The sequence below is a fragment of the Ictidomys tridecemlineatus genome, chromosome 3 (assembly GCF_052094955.1).
Source record: "Ictidomys tridecemlineatus isolate mIctTri1 chromosome 3, mIctTri1.hap1, whole genome shotgun sequence".
Taxonomy (NCBI): domain Eukaryota; kingdom Metazoa; phylum Chordata; class Mammalia; order Rodentia; family Sciuridae; genus Ictidomys; species Ictidomys tridecemlineatus.
This window is the reverse complement of record NC_135479.1, coordinates 42531569-42551498: the sequence shown is the minus strand read 5'-3', so window position 1 is coordinate 42551498 and position 19930 is coordinate 42531569. Positions and strand designations below refer to the sequence as shown.

At 45.7% G+C, this 19930-nt stretch overlaps 1 protein-coding gene and 2 long non-coding RNA genes across 6 annotated transcripts; 2 read left to right on the top strand and 1 right to left on the bottom strand.

The window, feature by feature from the left end:
- Positions 1–3279: 3279 nt before the first annotated feature.
- Pipox (pipecolic acid and sarcosine oxidase) lies at positions 3280–17103 on the bottom strand. Of its 4 annotated transcripts, none has more exons than XM_005327846.5 (8): positions 16887–17099; positions 14211–14359; positions 5935–6148; positions 5471–5653; positions 5065–5211; positions 4554–4712; positions 3895–3970; positions 3280–3605 (listed from the first exon to the last, which is right to left on the bottom strand). In XM_005327846.5, exons 1-8 carry the CDS (start codon positions 16998–17000, stop codon positions 3475–3477), a joined length of 1173 nt encoding a protein of 390 aa, XP_005327903.2. In that variant the 5' UTR covers positions 17001–17099; the 3' UTR covers positions 3280–3474. The 4 variants fall into 4 exon arrangements, with proteins under 4 accessions (XP_005327903.2, XP_077898712.1, XP_077898710.1 ...); XM_078042586.1 differs by lacking the exon at positions 16887–17099 and adding an exon at positions 16135–16259; XM_078042584.1 differs by lacking the exon at positions 16887–17099 and adding an exon at positions 15645–15767.
- On the top strand, positions 7508–8881 carry LOC144376128 (uncharacterized). Its single transcript, XR_013436229.1, has 2 exons — positions 7508–7693; positions 8205–8881. It is a non-coding gene; the product is annotated as an uncharacterized LOC144376128 (long non-coding RNA).
- LOC144376129 (uncharacterized) lies at positions 17030–18429 on the top strand. The gene is made up of 2 exons (XR_013436230.1): positions 17030–17495; positions 18217–18429. It is a non-coding gene; the product is annotated as an uncharacterized LOC144376129 (long non-coding RNA).
- Positions 18430–19930: the final 1501 nt, after the last annotated feature.

Sequence of the window (19930 nt, the reverse complement as noted above, 5' to 3'; positions counted from 1 at the left end):
TTGCTGATCCCAACCTACCCCACTCGCCCACCCTCTCTCTGCTGTCTCCAACACACACACAGGACTCTCTTGCAGAAGATTTCACCAGCTCCGACAGGGCTTGGTAGCCTCCCCCATTTGTCCTTTCTCAGCCTCCACAAGACATTGGTCCCCTCCTTTAGCTGTCACCGACAAGCTGAATAAGGCTGGATATTTTGGAAGGGGAGCTGCAGCTGGCTGGGGGAGGAGGATGGCACCAACAGAAGAGGCAGAGAGAGCCACAGGCAGCAGGAGCAAGAGGAGACATTCCTAACACCCTCTCTCCCCGGCTTGGTCAGCTTGACAGCTGCTAGGAGCACATCTGGGTCTCTCTCCATATCTCCTTTCTCTCTCCCCCTCAATACAACTCTTGACATTCTTTTACCTGCCTGCAGAGACCCCCATGGCTCACACATTCTCCTCCTCCAAATCTCCTCAGAGCCCTCCCTTAGGCCCTGGGTGTAGCTCAGTGGTAAAGAATTTGCCTAACACACAGCAAGACAATGGGTTCCAGCCCCAGCACTGCAAACGCCTTCCCTGCACCAGTGGGACTCACCCTAACCACCCTCGGAAAAGGTCAGAATCCCCCCAGTACTCCCTGTTCTCACCCTGCTCTGTTTTACCCCAAAGGAATGATCACTTTTTAATATATGACATAATTTACAATATGTATGGCTTCCATGTCTTCTTACTGAACTGCAAGCTCTATTAAAATAGGAATTTTTACAATTATGGTCAAATACACATAACATAAAATGTACCGTCTTGGCCATTTTTAGGTATCTATAGTTCAGTGGCATTAATTCTATTCACATTATTATGCAATTGCTCTCCAGAACGCTTTCCATCTTGCAAAACTGAAACTCTGTACCCATAAACAAAACCCTGTTTCCTCCTCCTCCTCTCAGCCCCTGCAACCACCATAATACCCTCTGTCTCTATGAATGTGACCACTGTACTGGTATAAAGTAGAATAGTACAGTGTCCATCCTTTTCTTTTTTTTTAATATTTTTTTAGTTGTTGATGGACCTTTATTTTAAACATTTATTTATATGTGGTGCTGAGAATAGAACCCAGTGCCTCACACATACAAGGAACTGCTCTTCCGCTGAGCCACAATCCCAGCCCTGTCTGTCCTTTGGTATCTGGCTTATTTCACTTAGCACAATGTCTTTGAGTTTCATTCATATTGTAGCATCTATCACAGTTGTCTTCCTTTCTGATGCTGAATAGTATCCTGTTGTATGTACATACTGCATGTTTTTCACTCATCTATCAATGGACATCTAGGTTGTTTCCACCTCTTGGCCATTGTGAATAATACTGTTCTACACATGGGTGTATAAAATAATCTTTTGAGCAGGAAATCATGGCGCGTGCCTGAAATTCCAGCTACTTTGGAAGCTGAGGCAGGAGAATTGCAAGTTAGAGGCTAGCCTGGGCAACTTAGTGAGGCCCTGTCTCAAAATGAAAAAGAGCTGGGGGCTGGGTTTGTGGCTCAGTGGTAGAGCACTTGCCTAGCACTGGGTTCGATCCTCAGCACCACATAAAAATAAATAAATAAAAATAAAGGTATTGTGTCCATCTACACTTAAAAAAGAAAGAAAAAAGGGCTGGGGATGTGGCTCAAGCGGTAGCACACTCGCCTGGCATGCGTGCGGCCGGGTTTGATCCTCAGCACCACATACAAACAAAGATGTGCCCGCCAAAAACTAAAAAATATTAAAAATAATTCTCTCTCTCTCTCTCTCTTAAAAAAAAAAAGAAAGAAAAAATGTGGTGGGGATGTAGCTCAGTGGTAGAGTGCCCTTGAGTTCAATCCTTAGTACCTAAAAAAAATAATAATAATAATTTTTGGAGACCTTGTTTTCAATTCTTTTGAGTATACTCCCAGAAGTAGAATTACTGGATCATATGGTAGTTCTGTTTTTTTGAGGAACAAACATATTATTTCAGAACAGCAATTTGTCTCTGTTTCATTTAGTGATACATTCGAATTGCCTAGTACACTGCCTGTTACACAGTAGAAGATAAATAACTATCTGTGTAATTGAATGAATGAATGATCTTATTTGACACCGACACGCCCCTATAGCAATGGTCAGTATTATTATACCCACTTGACAGAGGCTGAGGTTCAGAGAACCACCTGAGATCACCCAAAAAGCAGACTTGGCATGGAGTTGACAGGGTCACTGGCTTTTATATCTCACTGGAGAAATGCTAATACATGTTCCTAGACCTTTAAGGACTGAGGCAGTTAAGAACAATTGCCTGCGTTGTATTTTCCTTGGGAATATTTTGCCTCCTGTTCTTATTGCCCATTTTTTCCCACACAGTGACTCCTCCTAACATATCTACCCCACCCAGCTCCAGCTTTCCTCTCTCCAAAGCATTTAAAATCCTGTTCTCCAGGATGAAACTGGACCGATCATCGGGGTGGGGGTGGGGTCCCCCTGCTTGGGTTTCACCTGAGTGCATCCAAGCCTTGCCTGAGTCCCTGTTTATACCCTTTAACCCTCCAGCCACCCTGGGGTCATTATGAGCCCGTTCCCTTCTGAAGCAATTAGTGCAAGGAGGCCAGCCGCCTCGGTGCTGATGCTGTTTCATTAAGTGGGAGCAATGCTAATGATAATAAAATGGCACATTTAACATTCAAACATTGAACAGGGTTTCTAAGCGAGTGTGTCTCGCTCCTTCTTTCTGGTATAACAGTTCCATCTTCATAAGGACCTGACAATACACCTTAATGAGAGACTGGGGAACTGAGCATCTTTACAGATCTAGAGAGAGGATGAGGACGAGACAAAGAATTCAAAGAAAGGGGGTGCTGAGAGAGCGTGGAGGGGGATAGAGATTCTGTGGATGCCTAGGGTAATGGATTCTATGGTGCTAATTTAGACAATTAGAGCCTGTGGGAAATAAGGTCATACGGAAAAGAAAGCCCACCGCAGACTTTTATGCAATGCAATTATTTGTTTGTTCAACAAATCTTTTTCAGGAAGCATTTATTGTGCAGCTAGGGTGAGATGGTATGGGAATTTTTTGATGGAGGATGACTCTAGTTTTAGGAAAAGGAACCCCATGGGCATTAGTGATCTAGGTCTTTTGTTTACCCTCCCCTGGGCAAATTTAGCCAAATCCACCCCATGTTCATTGAATGTCCCCAATAAAGAGAATTTTTTTTTAACCACCGCTTTGGTCTCCTGAGCCAGTCCCAAGGTTCTTGCTACTCTGAGATGATGGAACATCTAATTGGCTTTCCAGGAGGGAGAGAGAAGGTCATTGAAATTGGGGAGCTGTCTAGAGAAAGAGGCAGACTCAATTACTTGGTGTTTGCAGGGATTTCAAGAGAAGCAGGAGTTTAAAGTGATATCCCAGGGCCTTTCTTCCATCTGAGAAGTCCTCCCCAGCAGAGGGCTCCTGAGCACAGAAGGGGGGCTGGTGGTCAGGGGTCAAAGATGGGCTTTGCCCAGGCCAGAGAATCGGCTGATTCGAAAAGGTGTCAGATCATAGGACGGTGTTAATTTCATGCTTAATTCATACAGAATCTTCCCCACAACAGGGGACAGCTTGAATCCATGCCCTAGAAGGAGGAGAGCAGATTGTCAAGCATCCTCAGGGACCCAGAGTTTGGGCTCTGGAGATGTTCCCCACTTACCCAGAGAGGGCTACTTTTCCTCTTGGTCTTACCCCAAAGCCAGAAATCACCTCCCGCCCTGGGTACCCCTTTTCTGCCTACCCAGCCTCCTTATACATTCAATGTCCAGGATTTTAGCCCTGTGTGGGCAGCTAGGAGGGTAGAAAATACCATTTTTCCTGGCACTGAGGTAGGTCAGCTTGTGGGCACCCCTTCCCCTGATCCTCATGCTCACCAGAGAATCCAGCACCAATGACAATGTTGTCATACTTCGGGTGGCGATCGAGAATAAAATTCTTATCAGGAGTGTTCTAGAAAGAAACAATACACTTGTCTCTTTGTGGATGGGGAGGAGGAACTACAGGCTCTGACGAGAAGGAACTAGGCTGGATTTCTTTCCAGAAAGAACGAGCTGGGGCACATGCATGCTTCCTGGGGGCCCCGTCTCCACTCTGGGTGTGCCAGTCTTCCTCATTCATCCATCTGTCTCTCTCCTCCTATTGAGCTATGAACACAGTAGGTGCTCAGATCATCTTTGTAAACTAACTTTAGTCAAGATGCCTTCGGCTCTGGTGACATCTGTCTCTTTTCTTTGTCCCCAAAGTCCTGCTCAAGTGGAGCATCTTGCCACAAAAATCTTTTAGAACTCTTCTGGGAAATATAATGAAGGACTACCAGGCAAAAACTAGTTGCCTAATGGAAAAAAAAATACAAATAAACCCTAACAGGCCCTTTCTCGTGGAGGTGAACCAACCCCCAGAAATTAGCTCACTTGTTTGAAGCTCTGTGTCAAGGGTCAAATGGAGTCAGGCCTGGCCAGCACAAGGTCTATCGGTCTCCTTCCCCTATCCTCCAGAGCCAGAACAGACCTGGCGAGACCACCAGTCCCCTTACCGTGTACATGCAATGCTCCATGATGTCGGGCTCTGGCCTCAGGCCAGGTAAGTGGTCTCTGACAAAGCGGCACAGGATCTGGACATCTTGGATGTCTGAGAAGGCTGTGGGGCAGTCCCGCTCCTCAGGGTCCACACTGTTGCCATGGTGATAGCAGACCTGGCCCCCATCAGAGCAGTGTGGGCGGTGATGCTGGCCTTCCACATGCACCAACCAGCAAGGGGAAGGCGTGGACACAGGATGTCCCCATCCATCATGACATATACAGTGTGGCCACATGAGGTTGCCTGGTGTCCATCCCTGCACCCACCCTATGATTGCAAGGAAAAAGCTCCCTTGGTTTGGGTCTCTAGGCAGCTGAGGATCTCATGCTGCAAACAGCAAATAGTAATGAAGTAGATTCCTGCTGCTGTCCACTGGGACCTGGGGGAGACTGTGAAGGGGCAAGTTAGAGCAGCTGCCCCAGATCTGTATGGGTACCGAGCTGTCCTCTCCTGACCTCTCTGCTCACCTTCATCAGCCCTGGGTACTCTCCCGCAGGTAGCCCATAGATGTGGTGGGGAGCCAGGTCGAGGCTTAGGAAGCATGGAAAGGCTTTGGACACACTGTAGCTCCCAGGAACTTTCTCTCGCCAGTAACACACATTGATCCGCAGTGTCTTGAGGCAGGGGAGCAAGAGTGTGAGAAAAGCAGAAAACCATGAAACACTGTTGTCAGTGAGAGCAGTCTCTTCTGGAGTCCTGCACCCTTCCATACATCTGTCCTTGTCTTACCCAATTTTTTTGTTTGTTTGCAGTATTGGGGAACTAAACCTAGGGCCTTGCACGTGCTAGGCAAACACTCTACCACTGAGCTACACGCCCAGTCCAAGACTTCTTCTCTCAAGCACTGATTCTCAGTCTTCCGGTTTCTCCTACCTGGAGAGGTAACTCAATTCCCAGGTGACGGAGGAGCTGGTTGGTCCAAGGACCTGCAGTAATGATCACGCTCTTGGCTTGGTAGCTCCCAGAAGTGGTTTTCACTGTGACTGGTTGCCCGGGTCTTATCTCCATCACCTTCTCCCCATCCTGCACTGTGCCTCCTAGATGGCGAATCGCTTCCTGACAAGATAGAGCAGGAAAAGGTGAATTAGTTGTGTAGGTGGCTCACCCTGGTGAACAAAGAGCCCTTCAGTTAGGGCAGCCAAGAGGGGACAGAATCTAGACCTCCTCTCCCAGGTTGACAGCGCCAGCAGGGTATATACAAATGCCCTCTCCCAAAAGTCAAGATCAAAGCCAGCAGGGCAAAGGCCCTCACCCAGAAGGGGGTCTGAGGCTGGATGACTGACACCCAGGATACCCAGAGCAGGAAGTTGGATTGTCCCAATGCTACACATTGTCACCTGGAGGACCCTGAGGGCCTTGTCAGCATAGAGGACACCTCCGGACTTGTCCAAGAGCCCTACTTCTCCCCTGGTGAACTGAATATTTGGGAAACGTTGCTTTAGTTCTCCAGATGAAAGATACTCGTGTTCTATCCCGTGCCTTGACAGAGTGGCCTGTATTGTCTTTAGTTCTGGATTCTCCTTCAATGCCAGCAGCAGTAGTTGAGTCTGCCTGTTAGAGAAAAGACAAGGCTATTTGGGTGAAGGTAGGTATCAAGGACCTTCACATTCATTCTTCAACAAGTTTCCCAAGTGAAAGCGAGTCACAGCCTCACGTTCAAGAGCAGGAGAAGATTTGGTCATCAGAGTCCTGGTTTCCAGCCCATTCCCAAGTCTGCGCCTTGGCATTCACTGTTTTTTTGCTTGTCCCTTCATCCTGCCCTTGAGAGAGCAGAGATCCTAAGTTCTCTTTCATCTTCCATCCCTTGAAAATGGTAGATGTGCAATCAGTTTGATAAGATTTCTTCCCCTTCTTCCCATCCCCTGAACCACTCTCTATGTTGATCTCTCTTTTCTGTTTCTCTCCCACCCTGCTGTTCCTTCTCCTCTTGCCTTTTCTCATCATATATTTTTGTCTCTTCCTGTGTGTCTGTCTTTTGTTTTTAATATTTATTTTTTTAGTTGTAGTTGGACACAATACCTTTATTTTATTTATTTATTTTTATGTGGTGCTGAGGATCGAACCCAGGGCCTCATACATGCTAGGTGAGAGCTCTACTGCTGAGCCACAACCCCAGCCCCTGTTTGTCTTTTAGTTCCTTCTCAGAAGCTGCTTGTTTTGTGGAAAAGGTCCTATGTTGAGAGATCTGGCTCTGCTTCTAACCCTGGTATCACCTTGATATGACCTTGATCTGGAGACTTACCTGTCCAGGCCCAGATTCCTCCTCTGTGACATATGCCTGTTGGACCTTTGGTGGTTCCACACCAGGATAATATCCCCCTTCTACCCAGGGACAGATGGAAATAGCATGGGCCATATTTACATTTGTCACATAGCTGGAGTTCCCATTCATATTTAGTGAGCAGAGTTCAAGGACCCTAAATCTGCAATGCTTGAGAAGATCTCACCCCAAATGCCAACAATGCTTTCATGCACAAACCCCCTGTGGATGGTCTCTCTGGGCTCTAGCAATAAATTCAACGATTCTCTGATTTTGTTTTCCCCTATACCTCCTTCTGTCCTTTTTACTCTGTAAGGGAGTGAAAGCAGTTTCTCTTTAAATGTTACTTGCCTCTCTATCAAAAGAAACTAGAGCTCTCTGTGGCAGGGGTGGGGGGGGTACTGTTTAAACAATGGGATGGTCCCCCTGGGCCCTTGGGAATGGTCCCTCTCAATTTCGGCAGCCACACTGACCAGCGGCATCCTGGTATATCCCCCAGGTTCTGCGTATAAAGCTCGTAATAGCCTATAATGGAGTCTCATGGATATTACATGCTTCCAAATCCCACATTATCTGGTTGGGGGGATTAAAGAGAAGATTGGGAGGGGGTAGGGACACAGCAGGCCCGGGGGCCGGTGTCAGTACACAGAGCCGCGCAGCGTGCCCAATCCATTTGCCACGGCCCCCGCCTACCCGGCATTCACCACTGGTGAGATAGCAACGCCAGCTACTGCCTCTTCAGAACTCAGCAGAGGAAAGACGCTGTAGAAATCCCCACCAGCCAGGGAGACAGCCTCTGTTCTGTGGTTCCCAAAGGATTTCAGATTGGTTTTCAGGTAATGAAAGTTGCCTAGTAAACTTTTTGGTCAACAAGATAACTAGAAAGCCACCCAGGAGGTTAGCTCAATGGCACTTGCCTGGCATGTGTGAGGCCCTGCATCCAACCCACAGCACTGCAGGAAAAAAAAAAAAAAAAGTCACCCACGTGGGTTTTCTGTTTTGTTTTGTTTTTGCAGTGCTAGGATTGAACCCAGGTCTCTACACATGCTAAGCACGTGCTCTACCACTGAGCTATACCCGCCAACCCCTGGTGTATGTACTTGTTCCCTGTTTCCCTGATGAGGTCTTGGCTGGGTAGCCTTCTGGGAAAGACCTGGCTTACACCTCACCTATGCAGATATAACGTCAGATCTCTGGCTTGGAAACTCCACAGCAGCATATTCCAACTCTTACCCGCCATATAGCAGCCTTGATCTCTCGTATAGTCTGAAATTTACTTTCCTTCTTTTCACCCTTCTTTCCCTCCTGCCTTCCTTCTTTCCATCTTCTTTCTTTCTTTGAAATAAGAACTCTTACAGGGACGTACTCTATAGGAAAAATGAACTCATGCCAAGACAACGGGCAAATCTGTCGAATTATGAAATGCTGAGTGATGTTCTAATTCCCAAGCTGTCCTGCGGTGGATGAAGGGGGGAGCTCCCCATCCCTAGGAGTAATCAGCAAGCTGATTCTGCCGGTGAATGTAATTGTGCCGATTGTAATCATTTTGCTCCAGCTCTCTGCCCCTGTGGCATTTATTTCTTAGCCCAGATATTGATCTAACAGTGGGAAATTTTCCATCTGAATTTGTGATGCCGGACCCTCCCCTAGTCCGAAGACGCATTTGGGAAATTCTCATTTTCCGTGGATCACAGCTGAGCTATTTGGCCTGAGGGAAACCGTGCGCTGCTGGAGAAATGCCTTGGATTGGAGAGAGATTTTTGACCATTATGAGCAAATCGGAAATAAATGTAAAACACTGCCTGGAAATGCAAAGGCCTGTCATTATGGGAGATAGGTGAGAGGCTCCTATGGGAAATGCTCAGAGAATTGGAAATCAGTCAATCAAAACCAGGATGGGAGAACGAGCCTTTTCCCCCCAGTATGAAGACAGATGACTTCCATGGGCAGATTGAAAATCATTTAAGTGCTTATTTTCTTAATGGCTTTTCCTAGATCCCAATAAATAGACTACTTGTTCTGCATCCCTTTCTCACTCATGTGATCCAGGCCTCCCCTCTTTTTCTGCTCAGACCCAGGTTACAAAGTTTGGGAAGGAAAGGGTGAGAAGGGACAAAGACATCTTCTGGGGAGAAAAAAATGACCAGGAAATGATTGGCCAGGGCTGGCCTGGAAAGGAGGATTTGAAGCCAGCCCAGGTTGCCAGGGAACCCTAGAAATTTTGTAGCTCCCACCTCCCAGAATGCCCAGCAGCTGTGTTGGGAGCATTAGGTATGAACTGTAACTTCCTCCCAGAGGTCATTGAAGATTCCTCCCAAGGGCCTCACTAACACCTATGATGTGACATACGGAGCTGGAAATCAGGGATTTCCATGGGTTTCTAGTGCGGGACAGGGTGCAGGGTGGTAGTGGGAGGAACTGGTAGGGGAAGACAACTCTCCCTTCATCTTCCGCCTCCCATCCCAAACTCCAGCGTTCCCCTGGCTTGGTTAAAAGTGCCAGGTAAGCCAGGTCTCAGAGTCACCTTGGGGAAGGGACTTGGTAATGGCTGCTGTCTTTGTTGGTTTTTGGAGGCGCTCTCTGTGTTTCATCTTCCGCTCAGTGGGCCGAGGTGGAATTGGTTAACAAAGACTGCTCCAGGGAGGGGATGTGGCTGACAAGCCAGACACTTCGCAGACACAGGAAGCAGCAGCTGCAGAGGGGGCCACCAGGTTCTGCCAGCAGCTGTACTGCCTACGGCTGTGATCTTGTCTGATATTGTCAGCGAAGCAGGGGCAGCTCGGGTCAGGAGCTGGATAGTAGGACTCAAAGGGAGAAGGAGGGGCAGGAAAGAGATGGTCCACAGAGCTGGGCTTTGCTGTTGGTATCAGCATCCTGGCTGTACGAATCACAAAAGATTCAGACCTTGTGATCTGACACATGTGTCATTGTCTGTTCCCAGAATATATGCAAATACTCAGAGCCTACCCATGTTTAGTATGCCGCTGTCACTGGGAAGCAGCAGAATAGAATAAAAAGAATTGGGCAACCACCTTAACTACCAATTCCTACAGAGGTTGGTTTTTTTTAATCATCATCAAATGGCATTAAGTACACTTATTTCTATCAGTTATATTGTGCCGGTTCTTCTAGAAGAATCTAGAGAGAAATAAGAACCACAAAGATGATGAATCACTTAGAAAATCAAAATTAAGAGTAAAAGCTAAAGCAATTTGAATGGCATTTAGCCCAAAGGTAGACAGCTCTATTCAGATGCCATTCTGAGAACGGGAAATATCTATCTGCTGTGTTTCTACTGAGGATAAGATGCAAAAAAAATTTAGCATGCCTGAGTAAATTAGGCTAGCTATAAGAAAGAACTTGTTAATAGAATAATAACAATAATAATAATACTTAGCTTGCTACAGCACTTTAAAGGTTTTTTAAAGCACATTTACATTACTCTTCATTTGTCTTAATTGGGGCTGTGGGGTGTCAAAATAGTTTTTTAATACAGGCTATGAACCAGGCGCTGTGACCTATACCTCTAAGTCCAGCGACTTGGGAAGCTGAGGCAAGGGAGATTGCAAGGTTGAAGCCAGCCTCAGCAACTTAGCAAGACCCTGTCTCAAAATAAGAAATAAAAAAGGGCTGGGGATGTATGAAGCTCAGTGGTAGAGCGCCCCTGAGTTCAGTCCCCAGCACAAGGGGTGGGAGATACAGGCTATCATATTTTCATGTCTTTAAAATTACGGTAGCAGTCTTTTGACCTGGGATGATTTAGGCATGAACTAGTTTGGAGACAGGGAAATGAATGAATAACATAATCATTTTGTGGTATCTTCTAGATCAGGGACCAAAAAGTTGCAACCCAAGGATCAAATCTGGCTTTCTGTCTGTTGTCATCTGGCCAAGATGATTTTTATATCTTTAAATGGTTTAAATAATACTTGGGGTCAGAAGTGTTTAAATACTTGGGAGCAGAAGTGTTTCAGATTCTTCTGGATTTGGGGCCATTATTAAAAAATCAAAAGAAGAGCTGGGCGCAATGGTGCATGCCTGTAATCCCAGCAGATAGGGAGGCAGGAGGATCATGAGTTCAAAGCCAGATTCAGCAATGGCAAGACACCAAGCAACACAGAAAGATCCTGTCTCTAAATAAAATACAAAATTGGGCTGGGGATGTGGCTCAGTGGTTGAGTGCCCCTGAGTTCAATTTCCGTGACCAAAAAAAAAAAAAATTAAAAGAAGAATAGCATTTATGACACAAGAAAATTATATGAAATTCAAATTTTAGTGTCCATAAATAAAGTTTTATTGGAACACATCCAGGTTGATTTATTTACATCTTGTCTGCATTGCTTTCACACTGTAACGACAGAATTAAACAGTGGCAATAGAGACCATATGGCCTGAAAAGCTTGAGATACTTTCCAAGTGGCCTTTATAGAAAAAGTTTGCCGACCCCTGTTCTAGACTGAATATAGTAATTATATGATTCACATTAATGCATTAAGATCCTGACTACTATACCAGGAACAACAATGGTAGTCCCAGCTACTCAGAAAGTTGGGGCAGGAGGATCCACTGAGCCCAGAAGGTCAAGGACAGTCTGAGCAACATAGCAGACCTCTTTCTCAAACAAATAAACAAACAAAAAACCAGCAACAGAGGCAGGAGGATCAACAAGTTCAAGGTGGGGATGAAACCCCTGGGTTCAATCTCCAGTACATTGGGAAGGGGAAAGACCCTGACTACTCAGGAGTAACCCTCTTATAAGATAATAGGGAGAATTAAATGAGTTTTGTATTCAGGGCAAGTTTCCCTTATCCAAAATACTTGGGATCAGATGTGTTTCAGATTCTTCTGGATTTGGGGCCATTTTCATATAATGAGATGTCTTGGGGATGGGACCCAAGTCCAAACCCATAATTCAGTTATGTTTCATATACACCTTATGCACAAAACCTAAAGTTAATTTTAGTGCTCCTGTGTTTTGACTGACCAATCACATAAAATCAGGTGTCAGATTTTCAATTTACAGTGTCATGTTAGTGCTCAAATCAAGTTTCAGATTTTGGAGCATTTGGGGTTTGGGATTTTCAGATTAGGGATGAACAGCCCATAATTTCTAAATTAATAAATGGTGAAGATGATGATGATTTTCTGGGTACTTTTCTAAACCCATTATATACTTATCCTCACAACAGCTCCATGGAATAGATATTATTATCCTCACTTTACAAGTGAGAAAACTTATTATCCCCACTTTATAAGTGAGAAAACTGAGTCTCACAGAGGCTAAACAACTTGCTCTCAAACCACACAGCTAAGTACATAAGAGCTGAGATTTAGAAATAGGCCTGACTGGTTCCAAAGTCCTTCCAAATCCCTCACCTGCCAATTAAGAGGATTATGAGATTATGGGAATCTCCTATCCAAGGGTCCCTTTTTCCTGTCTTCTGCAGTCATTCCTGTGGCTGTGTGATTGTCTTCCCTTTTGTCTCCTTTGTGTTTTGTTTTTCTAGGTGCTGGAATGGAACCCAGAGCTTCATGCATGCTAGGCAAGTGTTCTACCATTGAGACCTTGTATCTTTTTTTGTTTTGTTTTGTTTTGTTTTTAAGAGGGCCTAAATTGCCAAGGCTGGCCTCAAATTTTGCAATTATCCCTCCTCAGCCTCCTGAGTAGATTGGGATTACAGGTGTTTGTCACTGCATTTAACTCCTCCCATCCTTCTTCCTTTATTGCACAATGGACCCAGGATATGGCTGACCCAGAATAGGTAAAAAGGACCATCAGTTATTGAAAGTTGCTAGGAAACTTCACAAAAGTGTCATTTAATCTTCAGAAAGCTCCATGAGAAAAGAGAAGTGAAGAAACTTTTCCAAAATCATATAGCGGGTAAGACCTAGAGCACAAAGTCAGACCCAAGCTGTCAGGCTCCGAAAATGTCTTCCTCTAAAAGACTCCATTTGCTAGACATCTACATTTGCTAGACATCCCTTGGTCCTCCGCTGGGAAGAACTGTACCCTCCAAGGCCTCAGGCATTTCTCCTAGCATGAGACACTCAGTAGTATTCAAAGATGACTGCCAGGGAAGGGTCCCATTTCCAGGCCACCCCTCAGCAAGACATGCTCCTTTATTTGGGTGCTGGGTGCATTAGCTGCCTCTGAATAAGTCCTTAATTAGCTGCCCTGGCTGTATTTGCATAATGGATTTCACTTCTCTTAAGTTAATGGTGTTTTTGCAACAGAACAGTAACCTTTTGGTTCCTGGCCATTAAAATAACTGCCATCCTATGGGGTAGAGCCAGGGTTATGTAAAGGAAGTTCAGCTAAGAATCACAGAGGAGGCCAGAGGGGAGGCAAGGGTGGTCAAAGTTCCCATTGCATCACAGGTTTTCTGCTTTCTCCCCCTGGATTGTTAGAGAAGGTCAGCAAGGAACGAGTCCTAAGGGTTAGAGAGAGCCACAGGAGCAACAGGGAAATAATAGCTTCAAGCCACTCCTGGCAAGCATTCTGGCATGAGGAGCACCCTATGTTTATTTGGGAGGTGATAGTAAGAGAGAATGAAATGAATTTATAGGATTTTTTGCTTGTTTGTTTTGTTTTTAGTCTAAATGGACACAATACCTTTATTTTTTTATGTGGTGCTGGGATTGAACCCAGTGCCTCACGCATGCTAGGTGAGCGTTCTACCTCTGAGCTACAATCTCAGCCCCAAGTTTATAGGGTTTTGATGGGAGGTTGAGGATCCAGCATAAAAAGTTAGGATACTACAGTGCATATAAAACATCGGTAGCATTGGCGCACACCTTTAATCCCAGAGGCTCAGGAGGCTGAGGCAGGAGGATCACAAATTCAAAGCCAGCCTCAACAACTTAGTGAGGCCCTAAGCAACTTAGCAAGATTCTGTCTCTAAATAAAATATAAAAAAGGCTGAGGATGTGGTTCAGTACTTAAGTGCCACTGGATTTAATCCTTGGTTTAAAAATAAAATAAAATAAGGATCAAAAAAGCAACCTCAGCCTCTACTTAAACCACAACCCTACAAGAGAACATTGTAGAAGTATAAATACAAAGTCCAGGCCTGCCCAACTCTGGGTATCTGCCCACTGTGTCTCTCCAACAGTTTTCCTAATTCAAGCTCTGTTGGCCTTGGACCCAAGGTCTAACCCATTCCTAGAACTCAGAATTTGGCAGGAGCCAGTTGGACCTGTGGGATGATAACAACAGTGTACTGAATTCTTCCAGGTGAATGGCACCTGCATCTCACGCTTTGCATTTCAAATGTTCATACCCTTCCTTTTCACAGGTTAAAAGCACTTCCTGGTATGGGGCCCCTTGATTCAAGGAATTCCTCCCCTGCCCACCTGTGCAGCTGGGTTCCAGTCTCCTGCTCCAGCTGGGCCCAAATCCGGTAGCTCTCATCCATCATTTTAGTGTAGAAGTCTTCAGCGTAGGCCTTTCGGATTATGCGACTCTGTCCATGGGAGCTTCCTCGGGAGTGTGGAAGAAAGAACTGGAAGTGGAGACAAAGGAAGCCGTTGCCTCTGATGCTACATCCCTCTTTAGGGCCCATCTCATCCTGTGCTGTCAAACACGAGCCACTTATTCTTCAAATATTTTCATACAAGCTTTTCGAATTCTCTCTCAGCTGGGTGGGCACAGTGGCACACACCTATAATCCCAGAGGCTCAGGAGGCTGAGGCAGGAAGATCACAAATTCAAAGCCAGCCTCAGCAACTTAGTGAGGCCCCAAGTAACTCAGTGAGATCAAAATACAAAAAAGAGCTGGGGATGTGGCTTAGTGGTTAAGTGCCCCTGGATTCAATCCCCAGTATCAAAATAAATCAATAAAATTCTCTCTCTCTTTTTAAAAAATTTTATTTGTAGATGGACACAATATCTTTATTTATTTATTTTTTTTATGTGGTACTGAGAATCGAACCGAGTGCCTCACACCTGCTAGACAAGCGTTCTACCACTGAGGCTCAACCCCAGCCATCTTTTTTTTTTTTTTCCTTTTTAGTACTTGGGGTTAAATCCAGGGGCTCTTAACCATTGAGCCACAACCCAAACTCTTTTTATGTTTTACTTTGAGATAGAGTTTCGCTAAGTTGCTTAGAGCCTTGCTCAATTGCTGAGGCTGGCTTTGAACTCACGATCTTCCTGCCTCAGCCTCCCAAATGGCTGGGAATCTACTGCCTTGGTGATTAAGGTAGAAGTTCTCCAGTAACATGAAACTCGTCATTCTTTTTGCAAACATCATTCACATTCCACAAATCCCTTTTTTTTAGCTGGTCTCCAGTTGTCTTGCTACAATCTCATCCACTTGGATTTACAGAAAAGCAGAATTAGAAAAAAACCTTCCAGATTATTCTAATCTAGCCCCCCTCATTTTATGGATAAGGGAAACAATGCTGACTATTTCTCTGTGGCTTCAGATCACTCAGGATAGGAGAACTATCCTGGGATTTAGCAAAAGATGAGAGTTTCCTGAGAGGATGAACCAGGAATCCCTTGGGCTATGAGCAAACTGATAGAGAAATGAAGATTTCTAACTACTCAGCTCATTACCAAGAAAAGTACACCCTAACCAGCTGCAGAGCTGTAGACAAAATGGCAAGGGAGAACCCAGTGAGGCAGAGCCTTTCGCATGGTGGGCCTGCACTCCACTCCCAAGGACCCTGCAGACACACAGAGTCCACCCACATATGCAGTGGTTACTGTGGACAGCACTGCATGGGGTCACCTTTCCTTTAAGGAAAAATAAGATCTGTGCATCATATTCCTGTGCATCTTACCCTGTGCAAGGAGGCTGCTATTGTCACCGGAGTAGTTCCCGGGAAGGGGGACCTCCACTCAGGACAAGTGAGGTCCTTGGCGTACATGATGGAGAAGAATTTCAGCATGTACTAGTCAGAGACCCAGATTTATTTAGGAAGCAGATACAAATTCAAAGGAGTACGCAGGGCCATCTCAAGAGAGAGAGGTCTTTTGGGGTAAAGCAAGGAATATACATACATTCAAGGGAGAATATGGGCCATCTCCAGAGGGAGAGTCAGCAACCTCTTAGTCTGTTAATATTTATAAAGGAACAGTAGCTAGGGGCTGAACTAGAAGTAGAGTGAGGGCGATTACACAATTTCATGCCAGTTTTACCTCCTCCCCACCCCCTCTCTCTTTTGGCAGTACTAAGGATGGAACCCAGGGGCATTCTACCCCCCAGCTACAACCCCAGTCCTTTTTATTTTTCATTTTGAGACAGGGTCTTGCTAAATTGCTGAAGCTCACCTCAAATTTGCAATCCTCCTGCGTCAACCTGGTTTGCGCAACACACCCACTTCGTGCCAGTTTTTGTAGCACCTGCACCTTGCCCCCACTATGTTACTTCTTAACAAGCATGGGCCAAGGGCAGGGGCTGGGTTGCTCATAGGCTGTCTGCTTTGCATTTCAAAGATTCATGGGCATTCCCTGAATTCCAAGGATTCATGGAGCTTCACTTCTGAGACTTAGTTGATCTTTCTTTCTCTGTATCCCCAAATTCCTATCTCACTACTACTCAGAGGAGGCAGAATAGATAGAAGCTTCTGCTGGGTTTGGGGATAAGAAGTTGATAAAATGCAGGAAACAATCCTACCTCTTTGACTAAAACATCAACCCTTGCCCCTAGGCAAAATTATCTTTACTTAAAGTTACCCAGAGCAGAACTGATTATGTTTCTGGGCTGGATCAACCATTTGGGCACAAAAGACTGGGTAACAGGAATAAAAAGAACACAGCCTGGGATACTTCTCAGTCGTGAGTAGGAACCAAGAGACAGTAAAAGGAAGAAATGTACCTGGAAGGCCTGCAGGGGCTGAGGGAAAGTGGAACTTTGAATCGTTATGAAACACAATATTAGCATCTCAACTACAGACTGCCCAGAATTTGTGACATTTGGGGTCCTTTGGCCTCACTCATAACCTCTTAGCTCTGGGAAGCCCTCCCTAGGAGAGGAGAGAGACACAGTCCTTAAGGTCCGAAGGGCAGAAAGGACACAGTACCTGCTCCAGCAGGAGGACTCTTTTCCCGTGTTTGGCCAGGTGGTACGCAGTGAAGCAGCCCTGGATGCCTGCCCCCATCACAATGGCATCCCAGAGAACTTTCTGAGTACCCATGATGCCCACTTAGCCCTCTGGCCACAGAGCCCACGGAGGAGACGGCAAACAAAGGCAGCACCAGGCTGCAGGGAGAGCAGGAAGGCAAAGTCCAGCTTGGCCAGTGTTCCCACAATCCCCTGGGGATGTGTCCGGCTCCTTCCTCCTTCCTCCCCCAAAGCCTGGCACAGGGCTTAGCCTCCGCCCCCATGGCAGAGCAGAGCTGGATGGTCTGATTTGTGAGGTTTAGCCCAGCTCAGCTGCCAGCCTCACCCTTGCATCCCTCTAGCTTTCTATTCTTGGCTCAATTATTGTCATGCAAATGGGCTCCTTCCTATGCCACCTTCCTGTCTCATTATGATCTTTGTCTCAGGACTTCGGCCCTGGAATTTCAATGCCTCCTAGACCAAGCTGGGCACCGGGAATGCTGCCTCCCCCTGCTGGCTTTCCTCTCCTCGGCCTGATTTCCTTTAGAAATTCTGCAGGGCCAGCTAAGAACTTGGCAGGATGCCCAGGGTAAGGCCTACCTCCCTGACAGGTGGGGAGGTCAGGGGGTAGAAGCAGGGGCCAATTGGGAGGGCAGCTTTGTGATTATGAAATTATTCTCAGCATGTTTTAGTTTCATGTTAAAAAAAAAAAAAAGGAGAATAAATGGTCCTGAACAAGTGGAAAGGACAGAGTGAGAGGAGGAGCCCTCTTCTCAGGCACAGAAAGGGAACCAGTCACTGGCCTAGCACATAGAGGGGGTCTGTATGGAGAGTCCCCCGTACCAGGCAGCGTGCTAAGTAAGCACTGTTACAGGCATCAGGGCAGAGCCAGGATTTATTGGTCCTGATTCTTACACAATTTGGAATTCTGAAATAGGAATTGGGAATAAATGGAGAGATACTGAGTCTCAAAGGAAATGCCCATAAGCCATTGAAATTCAGGAAACATCCATGAACCATCGAAATTCATAAAGCACCCTGGAACAATTGTGCCCTTGACCCATGCCCTTGTAACATGAGGGAAATGCCCACTCGTAGGGAAAATTGGCATGAAATTGTAATTCCACCTGGCTCCACCCCAGTCCAGCCCCCAGCACAGGCCCTCTATAAATATTAACACCCTGGGCTAATGGGTTATTGTCTCTCCCTCTGTAGGTGGCCCCCATTCTCCCTTTTAAATTTTTTTTAAATTTTGGTAGGAGGGATTGAATTTAACCAAACCCTTTTTAATTTTTTTTTTTTTAATTTAGGCATTGTCTTGCTAAATTCCTGAGGCTGCATTTGAACGTGCAATCCTCCTGCCTCAGCCTCCTGAGCCACTGAGATTACAGGTGTGCCACCACACTGGGCTTCAAATTCTCCTTTGAATACATTTCCTTGCTTAACCCTAAAGGCATGTCTGTCTCTTGGTATTGCCCCCATTCTCCCTAAATAAACCTCTGTCTCTGCCTTTGATTGACAAATGTCACATGCTGAAATTCTTTTCCTTCACATTTTCCAAGAACCCCATTGGTCTTGAGTCAAGATCCCTTCCCCTCTCTGGAAACTCCTCAGACCCTTCTTTGGAGAAATCTCTTCTATAGTGACAGGACCTCTTAAAGAAAAAGTAAAAAGGGACTTGGGGGTGTGGCTCAGTGGTAGAGCATGTGATTAGCATGTTCAAGTTCTCAGGCTCAATCCCCAGCTAAAGAAAGAAAGAGAAAGGGAAAGAGGAAGGAAAGAAAAAGAAAAAGAAAAATTATGAATTAGGTGCCAGGACTTGGAAAAGACCATTCAATCAAGGAACCCTCTGGTTGAAGCTTCCTTTACTTCATGGAAAATCTGCCTCTGAATGCATTATCTCATTGACTCCTCAGAATCTGAGGAGTAAGTATCTTTATCCTCAGATTACAGATGGCCCCCAAGTTCTTCCTCATCCCTCCCATCACGTTCCCTGGGACTACTTGGTCAGTAGAACATGGTGGGAGCCAAACTGTGATTCTTCCTGGCCCACACCTTCAGATACTGGCAGCTTCCTCTTCTTGTCTTGGATCTATGAGCTGCCATGTTAGAAGTCCAGCTATCCTGTGGGAGACACCAGGTGAAGAGGCCCTAGGCTACATAGAGAGCCAGACAGAAGGGGAAAGCCATTCAGACTTACCAAGCTAGCCTAGCCACCCGCTAAATACCACCAAGTGGCCTTGTCAATGCCATGTGTGCAGAGGAAGCACTCAGTCAAGCCTCACCGGAATTTCAGACCCACAAAATCATGAGGTAGAATAAAATGATGGTTGTTTTCAGTCACTAAGTTCTGGGGGTGGTTTTTTACACAGCCATCACTGAAACACTGCTTGATAAGTCAAAGATATTGGAGTTCAGGTAATATTTTGTCCAAAGCCATACACCTGGTGTACATGGACACTGAGCTATGACTTTAGTTCTGTCTGCTCCAGAACTTGTTCCTTTAACCACTATGCTATACTAAAAATTAGTCACAGCTTGGAGTGATGATTCTGATTTCACTCTTTCACCATTTTTCTCATGGCCATACGGTGAGTGGGAGGAAATAGTCATCCAGGAAGCCCATATGACTACAGGGAGCTGACCAGTCTCAGCACAGTGGTCCACTGAGGCCCTCAGCAACATTTCTCATCCTACAAAGAATCCCCCAGAGTAGCCTTAGCAACAAGCTGTCCTCTCAGTCCAGCCCTCCCCTTCGTAGGAAAGTAAAAGCCCAGGAAGGCGATATCATCTGACTGGCTTTTCTCTCCTTTTTTTTCCTAATAAAAAAATCAATCTAAAGTCTATAAAGGTCATCTCAACTTCATGCCACCTCCACCCCACATGGGACAGGATAGCATCTGCCTCACAATTGGACTGCTCCCTTAGAGTAAAAAATAGCAGATATAACCAAGAAAAATATACCACAGTAAGTATGTAAAGTCTTGATAGAAATATATAAGATCAGCCCCCGGATTTCTCTTG

Excerpts from the sequence above, each read along its gene's own strand:
- Pipox (XM_005327846.5), bottom strand. The coding sequence starts at position 17,000 with ATGGGTACTCAGAAAGTTCTCTGGGATGCCATTGTGATGGGGGCAGGC. Across the intron at positions 6,149-14,210 it reads ACTGGAACCCAGCTGCACAG|GCAGACTCAACTACTGCTGC; the intron begins GTGGGCAGGGGA and ends TTTCTCTAACAG. Across the intron at positions 5,654-5,934 it reads AGGCCCTCAGGGTCCTCCAG|GAAGCGATTCGCCATCTAGG; the intron begins GTGACAATGTGT and ends CTATCTTGTCAG.